Consider the following 12,859-nt stretch of genomic DNA (forward strand, 5'->3'; position numbering starts at 1 on the left):
ATTATCTTTAGCTTTTAAGATTAAAGCTATTAAATATAAAACTTAAAAAATTTATATATATTAATTGCCTTATATAATTTCTTCTTTTATTATAAAAAATACTTATTATATATAAGCAATACTTTTAAGTTAATATATTATTTATTAACACTTCTTTTAATATTAATTCCTTTTTTTTAAAGGAATTTCTTAAAGTTTTAAATAATAATTAACTTTTTAAATATTATTATATTTTAAAAAGTAAAGTCTTTTATAAAGCATTAAAGTAAATTATTATTTATATTTTAATATCTTATTATTTTCTTTATAAACTTAAAAATAATAACATTTACTTAATTAATTATATTATTTACTTTTATTATTAATTTATCTTAATAGCTAAAATTAACTTATTAACTTTAAAACCTTTTATAAAAGTTAAAAAGTAATTAAAGTTTTTATATAAAAATATTATTAATATTTAAGGGTATTTCCTTAATATTATTATTAAATTTAGCCATTTTATTAAATTATTAAAATATTTAAGTAATTTATATATAAGGGAAAAGAAAAAGAATAATTAAGGGAATATAATAAAGTTATTTTAAAATATAAAAAGAAAATATTAATTATATAATATAAAAGTATTTATTAAAGAGTATTTATTAACTTAAATAAATATAAATTATTATTTATATTAAAGTAAAGTAATTATAAGTACTTTTAACATTAATTATATAATAAAATATATTATATAATTAATAAAGTTAAGGCATTATTAAGAACTTATTAATTAATAAATTAAATCTTTATAATAAAAAAGTTAAAGCATTATTAATTTCTTTTTATTAATTTTAATTATAATATAGCTATTAATATTTAATTAAATAAGGTTTTATTATTAATAATTACTTACCTTTATAATATTAATATTAATTATTTAGCGTAAATATTATAACTTAATTATAATAATTCTTATTATTAATAATTATTACTTAATTAATAGCAATATAAATTTATTATTTATTTACCTTGCTATTTATAATTATTTATAAGTAATTATTAATTAATATTAGCTAAGTTAATATATATTAATTAATAGCAAATTAATTATATTTAAATTAATTATAAAAAAAGGAGGGTTATAGCTATAAGTTATAAAATCTTTCTTTAGCTATAAATTATCTAGAGGTAATTATATATTGCTATATATAATCCTTACCTGTTAATGCCTTAGTGCTAATTGCTTATAATGCTTATTATGCTTAATATTATTATTTCCTTATAGCATATTTATAATTATATATTATTTATTATAAAATAATTTTATATTAAAAAATAAAAATCATAAGATAAATAAGAATATTAAAGCGCTTATTTATAAATATTTAATAATTGCCTTAAAAAATAAAATATAAAAATTTAATAAAGAGTTTGCATTAAAATTAAAATAAATTAATAAAGTATTTTATAAATAATATATTATTAAGTTTATTAAAAATTATTTTAAGGAAAATTAAAGGAAAAATAATTAAGAAATATAAAATTAAGCTAAGTTTGCTTTAATTAAAATTATATATTTTAAAATGCTTTAAGTTATTATTAATATTATTATTTAAATATTTGCTATTTAATTAAAGCTTAATAAAATTAATAAAGTTATTTAAATACTTATATTAATTTCCCTTATTAAAATTAATAATATAAAAGTAATTAAAGTAAGAAATAAGCTTTTATTATAAAGAAATATTATTTAATAGTAATTATTTAAATTATAATATATAAAGATTATTATTAATTATAAGAAAGATATAAGGAAAATAATACCTTTAATATAAATTAATTTAATAATTTAATTTTAAATATTTAATATATAATAAAGTATAAACCTTTATATAACTTAAAATTAATTAAGTTAAATTTTAATTAACTAAGCTTTTAATTTAAGCATTATATTATAAAATATTTTAAAATTAATAAAGAATGCTTATCTTAATATATATAAAGATCTTTCTTATTTATCTTTCTTAATAATAAATATAAATAAAATTTAAAGCATATTAATTAACTTTAAATAAAGAAAATAGTAATTAAATTTACTTAAAAATAATTTAAAAGGCTTATAAATAAGCTAATTAAGTAATTAAATATAAAGTATAAAATTTAAAAGTAAAAGCTTTATAAAAAGTAAAAGTAAAAGTTAATAAAATTAATGCATTATACTTAATATAATAATTAAAAGAAAGAATAAATTTACTTTTTATTTTATAAAAATATTTAAATTTTTAATAACTATATTAATATTAATTATTAAATTAAATTTTAATAATTAAAAAAATATAATTAATAAATATATTGCTAAATAAATTATAAAAATATTTAAAGCTTTTATAAAAAAGTAAAAGTTATAATAAGATAAGTAAGTAAAAAGTTAAAAATAATAATAATAATTAAAATTATAATAAGGTAAATTTTAAAACTTAAAGGCTTAATTAAAAATAATAAGGTTTTATTTTAGCAATCTTTATAATACTTATAATAAAATACTTAAAAAGAAATGTATTAATAAGGGTAGGAAAATATATAAAAAATAATATTATGCTAAATCTTAGCTAGTTATAAAAGCTAGCTTTTTTGCTTATTTTAATTATTCTTTTAAGAAATTAACTTTTTTCTTTTCTTATATATTTAATGCTTTAATTAAGCTTTTTTTATTTTTAAGAATTTTTAAAATATTTACCTTTTCCCTTTTTTTAGCTTCTTTTTATTCTTATCTTCCCTCTTTATTATATTAAAGCTCCTCCTTAAGTTATTTTTAAAAGGGTTTAGCAAAACCTATCCTTTATTTATTTAAGTAGCTCGTTTTTAATAAGATAATAAAATAATAAAACCAGCCGGGCTTTCTTTATTAAAATGCCTTAAAGCACTTTTAATTAATAACTTTCTCGCCTTATTATATATAAAACTTACCAAGCCTTTTAATACTTTAATAATATTTTAAATTATAAGGTTTTAAATAATAAGATTTATAAAAATTAGCTTATAAATTTCATTAATTAAAAGTAAAAATAATTTATATAAATTAATAAAAAGCTTCTTTATTAAATAAAGTAATTTCTTTATAAGTATAATATTATTCTTAAAGCTTATACGTTAAATACTTTAGTTTTTATTAAGCTGGTAAAAGGGAAGGATATTTCAAGGGGTAGGTGAAATGTAGGGCTATTTAAAGGAAGAAAAACCTGTTAATAATTATATTTAAGAGCTAAAAAGTGTTAATATTAAAATAATAATTGCATTAAATTTAAATATATTTATAAGCAACTTAATTTAGCTATATATAAATATTATTAACTTATATAAGCTAATTAATAATTAAGAAAAAAATAATTCTTTTTACTTTATTTTCTTTATATATATAAATTAAGGCTTTATTTAATATTTATTAATATAAATAAAGTATTTATAAAACTTTAAATAATATTTAAAATGCATTAATAATAAAATTAGTTTTAATAATATTTATTAAGATACTTTTTAATATAATTTAAATATTCTTTTAATAATTTAATAATTTCCAGCTAATTATGTTTCCTTTAATAAAAGTTAAGGTTATATTATTATAAGATAAGCCTTTTTTATTTAAGATAAAAGCATATAATATTTTTTTATAAAATAAGTTTAATATAGCTATTTTTAATTATATAATAATTATTTTATTATATATTATAAATATTTAAATAATAACTTATTTACTTAAGAAATATATAAAATATTTAAGTAAAAGCATTATAAATATAAATAATTTTTATTATAATTTATATTTATTTTTTTTATAAAAAGTATAAGCTTTTATAATAAAAATAATAATAAAGTTTTAAATAAAAATGTTAACCTTTCTTTATTTTAATATAATATTAATAAGATTTTAATTATAAGTTTTCTTTACTTTAATATAATTAATATAATTATTATTACTTAAATATATTTAATAAAAAGCTTTAAGTTAATAATAATATTAACATTTTAAGTTAATATTTAATATAATAAAAGATTTTAAAGCTAATTATTAATAATATTTATATATCTTTCTTGCTGCATTTAATAAATTTAGCAAGGGCAGTTTTTATTATAAGTTATATTATTTTAAAAAATAATTATTATATTTAAGAAAAAAGGTTTTATTAATAATAAAAGCTTAAAATTATAAATATAAATTTGTTTTTTATAAGTTTAAAGATAAATTATTTTAAAAAATATTATCTTATAATATTTAATAAAAAGTTAAAAAGATATAATTATTAAACTTTTCTTAATAAAATAAATAATTTTATTTATTTTATTTAAGAAAAAGATTATTTTAAGAAATATTAATTTATTATAATTAATATAAAGTTAAAATAACTTAATTATTAAACTCCCTTTATTAAAAGGAATTATTATTAAAGTTAATTTCTTTATTAAAATAAAATTATTAAAAATATTTAAAATTAGCAAAACTATTAATAATAATTTAAATAAGTTTAAGCTTATTAAATAAAATATTTTTATTAAAAAAAGGATAAAATTATTAGCATTATTATTTAATAAAATAAAGTAATTATTATTATTATTATTATTATTATTATTATTATTATTATTATTATTATTATTATTATTATTATTATTATTATTATTATTATTATTATTATTATTATTATTATTATTATTTATTATTATTATTATTATTATTATTATTATTATTATTATTATTATTATTTATAAAGAAAGAAAGAATGGGTTATATTAATGTGCAGAGGAGGAGAAACTCCCCACTTTGGTTGCTAAGAAAATGGCTCCTTAAAAACACCCCTCTTTAACCCCGAAACGCTCCTTCCGCACCACAACTTCCCATAGAAAAATTATCGTTTTTATCCGCCCGGGGAGGGTGGAATTCGTCATGCCACCGAAACCCGTGCGTAATAATTTAAAGACCGTTAATATTTTTTTATTTTATTAAGTTTACATATATATATAAGTATAATATTATAATATATATTATTTTTTTAATAAAGTTTTAAATTTTTTATTTATAAATTTTAATTTATTATTAATAAAAAATTCTTTTATATTTTTATTAATATTATTTTCTTTTTTTTAAAAAAGGTTTTAAAAGATTTTATAATTTTACTTTTATTTTTTAATAAATATTTATATAAATATTAAAACTTTTTATTAAGAAATAATATATAATATTTATATTTATTAAAAGTAAATATAAATAAATTATTTATATTATTTTATTTTATTTTAATAAATTATATAATTTATATTATTTAAGCTTTTCTTATTAACTTTTATTATATATTTAACTTATAAATATATTTTATATTAAAAAACTTATAATTATTTTATATTTAAATATATATTAATTTTATTTTCTTTTAATATTTTTATTAAAAAAATTAAATTTATATAACTTAAATAATAATATTATTTATATATATTTTAAATAATATATATATTATTCTTTTTTTATAATTAATAATTAATAATTAATTTAATTTTTTAAAATATAATTTAATTTTATATAAATAAAACAAAAAATAATATTATAACTTAATATATTAAGTTTTAAAAAGCATATATAATAAATATATTTTATATTAAATTAAAAAGTATTAAAAAATATAATACTTTTATTTATATATTTAATATTTTTAAGATTTATTTTATTTTATTTTACTTATTAATTTATTTTTTTAATAAAAAAAAATAATAAAATATTTATTAAATTAATAATATTTATATTATTATTTATTATAAATTTTATTTTTTTAAAAAAAGGGAATTATAATATTTATATAATCTTTTTTTATATTAATCTTTAATATTATATATATATAAAATATAGAAAGATTATTTACTTTTTAAAGATTTATAAGATTTATATTTTTAAGTAAATTTAAATTTACAAAAGCGGCTTTTTTAAGATTTAAAGTGGTAGTAATTTTCTTAAAAGAAATTTTAAATTTCTCTTTTTTTTTTTTTTTATCTTTTAAATTATTATTAATTAAGGTAATTAATGAATTTTCTTAAAGTTTTTCTTTTTTTAATTAATTTTTATTTAACTTATATATATAAAAAAAATTATTTTCTTTACTTTTTAACTTTAAAAAGCTTTATTTAAATATAAAAAATAATAATTTTCTTTTATATACCCTTTTAAATTATAGTTTTTATATTATATAAATTTTAAAGAATATTATTTCCTTTAATGTTTTCTTTTTAATATAAAAACTTTTAAAAAAACTTTTTTTTTAAATTTATTTAATAAATTAATAAATAAGGTATTAATAAAATAATTATTTAAATCTTTTTTAAAACTTTTAATAATATTTTATATAAATTCTTTATAATATTTATTTAAAGAATTTAATATTTAAGTTATTATAATTTATTTTAAAAGGTTTATATTATTTATTTTTAAATCTTTAATTAATTATTTAACTTTATTAAAATATTTCTTTATAAAATTATATTTTTTAAGAGTAATATTAAAGAAACTTTTTAAAATTAAATATTTTATAATAAATTTATTAAGTTTATATAATCTTTTTAAGGTTTCTTAAGTTTTTAAAGCTATATTTTTATCTTTTATATATATAAAGAGCCTTTCTTATATATAATTTATATATAAGTTATAAGTTTATAATTATTAATTATTTAATAATTTTAAAAATTAAGGTTATTTTTAATAATCCCCTTTTTAATAAAGAAGTTTATAGCTTTAATATTTTAATATAAATAGTTTTTTATTTTAAAAAGTTAAAAAATATTATATTTATTAAAAATAGCTATTTATATAAATATATTTAAAGTTAAAAACTTTTATTTTTTAAGAAAAATCTTAATATATATATAAAGATTTAAAAGTTTTTATATTTATAAAACTTAAAATATTTCTTTAATTACTTTATATATTTCTTAAATTTATTATATTTAATTAATTTTTAAAATTAAAAAATCTTTTATAATTTTTTATTATTTTTTTTAAAATATTAAAAGTTTAAGGATTAAAATTATTAAACTTATTTAAAAAGTTTTTGTTTTTTATAAGGGCTTTATAAATTAATTAATAATATAAATTAAAAAGTTTAAGTTTATTTAATATTTTTTATAATATTATATTAAAAATAACCTTTTTTAAATATTTTTAAAAAATTAATATTTCTTATTTAATAATATATAAAGCTATAAAATATTAAAAATATAAGTTAAAAGTAATATAATTAAAAAGATTTAATTAAGGGCTTTTAAATAATATAAGTTTTATATAAATAAATTAAGTATTTATTAAAATATAAAAAAGTATATTATATAAAAATAAAAGGATATAATTATATTATTTAATTTATAAAATAAGTTTAATAAAATAATATTAAATAAAGGCTTTTAATTAATTAAAGGCTTATTAATATGCTTAATTAAATAATTAATAATAAGGTGCTTTTTAATAATTTAATAAAGATTTAATAATAATATATTAAAATATTAAAGTATAATAATAATTAAGATGGTTATATAATTAATTAAGGTTTATAATATAATTAATTAATAAATTAATTAATTAAGATTAATATTTTTTACTAAGGAATTTAAGTAATTTAATTAATTAAGCTATTAAGTTTTATAATTTATAAGAATTTAAAATAATAATAAAGTATATTTAAGTTATTTAAAGAAAGGAAACTTGCTAAATATATATAATAAATATTTAGCTAAGTTTTAATTTTTTAATTCTTATTAAAATAATTAATAAAATAAAGTTTTTATGTTAATTATTAGTTTATAACTAAGAAGTGATTAAATAACGGCGTATAACACCCCTTATAAACAAGTAAATAATCCATTAACTTTAATTATAAATAGCAATTATATACTTCTTAAGGATATTTTTAAATATTTATTTAGCTCTTAATTAAACACCTATTTAACTTTAAATTAAATATTAAATATCTTTTCTTAAGAATTTATTTATATAATATAAAAAAAAAATTCTTTATAAGGCTTTATTCTTTATTTCCTTTCCTATTTATTTTTAAGAAATAAGAAATTTAAAGTATTTTAATCTTTAATTAACAATTAAACTTTATAGCTTTTAAAGTTAAGATAGCTAAAAGTATATATTAAAGTATATATTTAGCTCTTAGTTATTTATATATATATTTATTAATATATTTATAATTAATATAAAGATATAATATCTTTTATATATAAGCCGCGTATAGATGGTTTATTTTAAAAGCTTCAAGGGAGCTTTACAGGCGCCACAGCCTCTATAAAAAGAGCTATGAACTCTAATGAATTTGCCAGGAAGGCAAATAATCAGGTTCAGTTGTGCTTTACTCTAAGAATATACTGCCTTTCCACTGCGTGTACCTATCCACACTGCTTACAATCAACGACCCTTGCAGTCAGGAGGAAATGTGCGGACATACAAACCTACCTACGCTAGACGAAGAGCTGGGGCGGAAGCTGCCTTTGATGGCCCTGTTATTCATTTTTAAGTTCGAAACTGAACAGTTGTCGTAAATCCACGTTTCCCTTGCCGTTCAAGGTCCAACCACGAAAACACAGCCCAGGATATACACCACTGGTTGGGCCGTACGGATGTTTTGCGCACGCGGGACTGCTCGAAACACTACATGACTATCCCATCTCCTAGACAGTCACATTACAATATATGGTCTCATAGCTTTTACTGAGCAGTGAACTGCGCAAGGTTCCTTACATTCGACGATATCGAGTCAGGTCAAGGTTTATATACCATTGGTACGAGCCGATCACTAACCCTTTCGGGTGTGATACAGACTCGTCGACATAATGGGTCGTATGAAATCCAACTGCAGACCGAGTCACACTGATGCCCGGAATTTTAGCTCTAAGCCAATTACTTCTCCCTTTCACCCGTCGCAAAAGCAAGTACGTCGCCTCATGACTTCCGGTGCACTGCAGCAAAAGGAGTCAGCTATCAAAGCACCGAGGAAGAAGTCTCATTTGGATATAAGGGGGACCAGGCCACAGTATGGCCATGGCTTGTGTCAAAACCTGCAGCCTGATAACGCCTTTGAGGCACAGGCTACAGATGGGAAATCGTTTTTCTTAAGGGGGTTGAAATCGTATCCGGAAGCTGCTTACTGGCCCCGGCTCCTCCCTGCTGGCTGTCAGTCCACGTGTCCATACTGAGTTTCACATGCAAGAAAGGAACGCACCTGGTGTGATGGGAAGATCAGAGTGTCCGCGATGACCACGTTCTCCCTCCGCGTGGCGGAGAAGACGATAACCTCAGCAATGTCGTCAGGAGTCAATGGGTCCACGCCGCTGTTGGGGGTGCGTCAGTCTCATCAGTCAAGCAGATCATGGGCACAGAGAAGTAGGTGACTTACGCGTAGACGGCATCGGCCTTCGCCTTGTCACCGTAGAAGCGAACGACAGAGAACTCCTATCACATATGTTAGCCAGCTGTCACACACACACACACACACACACACACGAGAACACCACGCCCCTCGCCCTGGGGAGGCCAAAGACCTACCGTCTCGACCTGGCCCGGGTCAATACCGATGATCCTGATCCTAGTCGCGAGCAGCTCCTTCCTAAGGGCGTCTGTGAAGCTCCGGACGGCCGCCTTGGTGGCGCAGTAGATGCTGCCACCGGCGTAGGGCTCACGACCAGCGATGGAGCCGATGTTGATGATGTCTCCCGCGCCGCCGTTGGGCCTCTGCTTGAAGATGGGCAGGATGGCCTGGGTCATGTTGATGAGGCCTGTGACGTTCGTGGCGAACATGACATTGACGTCCTCCTCGGCAATCTCAGGCGCCTTGGCCATGCCTTTCACCAGACCTCTGTGCGCAGTCAAGTTGTCAGCTTCTTTTCTCCTGTTGTTCGGTTCTCGACTGTGTAGCTTTCAGAGGTCATCCTTACGCATTGTTCACCAGCACGTGAATGTCCTTGAACTCGGCGGGCAGGTTGGGCACGAATTGGCGAACCTCCTCGGGGTTGCTGACATCGAGCTTGACAGGCAGCACCTTGACGCCCTCGCCGACCTCCTTCTTGATGTCGGCGGCGATCTGGTTGAGCGTGTCGACACGGCGGGCCGTGAGGATCAGCTTGAGGTTGTTCTGAGGCGCCGTCCGGGCGAACTCGAACGCGGTGCTGCGGCCAATGCCGGAGCTGGCGCCGGTGATCACCACGGTCTTGCCCTCGAGGCGTTTGGCAGCAGCAGCGGATGCCATGGCTCTTTTGTGGATGTCTGGGGCAAAGGGGAGCTTTGGTACAGGTTGGCGACGCGACAGGAGGCGCTGGACAGTTCGGAATGCTGTTTGTGCCTGGAGGAACATAGGTCTCTCAAATATTCAGAATTGCAGACGTAGGAGAAGAACTGTATCCGGGGGTGAAGAAAGCACGGTACGGAAATCCGCCTCCAGGGGACTATTTTATTGGCACCCGCGACCCTGACCGGATACCAAGCACGCAAACGCAATGCCAAGGTTCAAACATCAGGGGCAGATACCTGGGCACCGTTGAAGCTACTACCCCGCCATGATGCAAGTCAATGACTGCTGAGAAGGCAAGGGCAGTGAGAGCTCCCGGAATTACCCCTCATCCTGCTGGGTCGGCAAGCTTTGTCGCGAAAACGCCCCCGAAGTCGGTGGTCTCACGGCAACGGCATTGCTCTGTCGCTCGGCCCCACACGAGGGAGACCGGACGACGCGTACTGTATAAGCTTGGGTCCATGTGCATATCAATGTCGTGGTTACCGTCCCTTCACCAGCCTGTTCTTCCAGTTCACGGACCGCCACCGTCTCCCCATTCATGATGTGCACTGAGCGTGGTGAGCTCCATCGTCTCACTACCGCTTGATGACTCAGGGGAGAAGCGCGCGAGGTACGATCGTTGCGAAAGCGATCCGCGTTCGAAACCGTGCCCCTTTACGGGTGCCGGTGCGAGAGAGGTTTGGTTGCTTTGACTTCAAACTTAACCAACCCTCAGCCTCGAAGCAAGGACGTGGCCAGCAAGGTCCCGTGGCACCGCAGAAGCTCGCGTGCTTGTCCAGGCGGTGCGTTGCGAGCTCGTCCTCCCGAGACGCAAGTACGATGGTCTAGAACGCCCCAGAAGGGCGACCTGAGGCTACACAAGCGTGGCTCTTCCCCCACGGGGATGGGACAGTGACACGGCTCGACTACTGGCGTGCTCCGAGGCGAGACGGCCGTGAGCTCGGGTCCGCGCGCGGCGGGGGGAGAAAAAGCACTTCGTCCGTTACTACGGCCGAGTCGCAAGTGGTCACGTACCCTAGTCACGGCCGTGGGTGCGCAGCGGCGGCGCCGGTATCAGGCACGCGGGTCGCCGCAGCATGCGAGTTGCACGAGATCTCGCTGTTCCTCTCTGGGCCAGTGATGGAAGAACCGTGTGTGAGTTACGGCGTGGCCCATTTATTTCCACCGAGGAGTGAGTGGGCCCGGTCTGGGTTTTGTCCCGTACCGTGTGGTCTTGCTTTGCGCATTCGCACTCGGACAACAGTCAGGGCCTGTTGGACGACACTCATCTCTGCTTTTAACTGTACGATGGTGTGCGGTTGGTCGGTTGGGGCCCGGTCGAAGAAGGTGCTGCCACCGGTCTAGGCGGTTAGCTCCGTCGGTAGGTCAGCAATGTCTACAACCGAAAGCGAGTGCGAATGGGAAACAGAACAGGCGAGCCCTTCGGCTTGCCCTTCGGCTTGCCCATGCCCATGCCCATGCTCATGCTCATGCGCAGTAGCAAACACAACTGCTTTGGTCTTTGCCATCTCTTTTCAGCCCTGACTGGGCCTTTCTAGCGATCAACAACCCCATCCTGCAGTTGAGTTATGGTTGGTGCTCTTCTCCCAGCTGCTGAGAAAGCGCCTTTCAGCAGCTAGTGCGTTCACGATCCTTGATGTGGGACGCTATGCTCTATGGCGTGTGTTTGGCATATGCAGGCACTCAAAGAGAAGAGGAAACAATCGCTTCTATGTGTGCCAGCCAGGTCGTGAGTGGCTGCGAGGAGAGGGGGTTTACAGCTGAACTCCTGCATCCTCATGGCAGGAGCAGCTTAGCTTCATCGGCCTTGCTTACTTACTCCAGTAAAAACAAAGCAGCCCCGTTCCCAAAACCCCTCCTTATCTGTGTCCAAAGGATTGGGCTGTCCCGATCTCCGACTTCATCCCAGGTATCCTGTGCTATATCAGTGTGGCCTCCTGCTTCCAGAAGACAGACCTTGCTTGACAGCTGGGAGAAGTCTCATGTCTGAGGCTATCCGAGACATCTCTCCCCGGACTTGCTTCCACACGTTCCACAGTGCACCATCCTCCATATTGCCTGCAATTTAACGGACCCTTACATTGCTCGCCAAGCACATTTCAGCTCTTGTACAGTACCGTACTAGGGACTCGAGAAAATGGCAGCCCCAGCTGCAGACGGCAATGAGCCCAACCCGGGCCCTCGACAGCCAGATGCCGATCACTTGTTCCGAGAGTCAAACATCCCGCCCTGGCGATTTGCATTCCTCTGTGTCGGGTCCGCTGCACCCCATACAAGTTTCTTAATTACTTCTCTTGCTGACATATTGCATAGCCTCTGCCTCGGCCTGTGTCTCTCCATGATCGACGCCTCCATTGTCGCAACCAGTTTGTACACCATCGGTGTGGAATTCAACGACGTGCAACAGATCAATTGGGTCGCCCTGGCTTACACGCTGACCTTTTCTCGGGTCTGCCGTCTTCTTCTCGAGGCTGGCAGACGTAGTCGGCAGACGGAACGCCTTCGTCGCCGCTTTTGTCATCTTCTTCTCCTTCTCACTCGGTTGCGGCTTTTCGCAGAAC

General features: G+C 27.1%; 1 protein-coding gene across 1 annotated transcript; it reads right to left on the bottom strand.

Annotated features, from left to right (window-relative positions):
* Positions 1-8,953: 8,953 nt before the first annotated feature.
* On the bottom strand, positions 8,954-10,256 carry INS49_000479 (uncharacterized protein; the record flags this gene model as incomplete). Its single annotated transcript, XM_043161316.1, has 6 exons — positions 8,954-8,970; positions 9,160-9,175; positions 9,234-9,342; positions 9,408-9,463; positions 9,557-9,866; positions 9,946-10,256. The coding sequence occupies 6 exons, from the start codon at positions 10,254-10,256 to the stop codon at positions 8,954-8,956; spliced, it is 819 nt and encodes a 272-aa protein (XP_043029822.1).
* Positions 10,257-12,859: the final 2,603 nt, after the last annotated feature.

The sequence above is a fragment of the Diaporthe citri genome (assembly GCF_014595645.1).
Source record: "Diaporthe citri strain NFHF-8-4 chromosome Unknown scaffold_1, whole genome shotgun sequence".
Classification (NCBI taxonomy): Eukaryota; Fungi; Ascomycota; class Sordariomycetes; order Diaporthales; family Diaporthaceae; genus Diaporthe; species Diaporthe citri.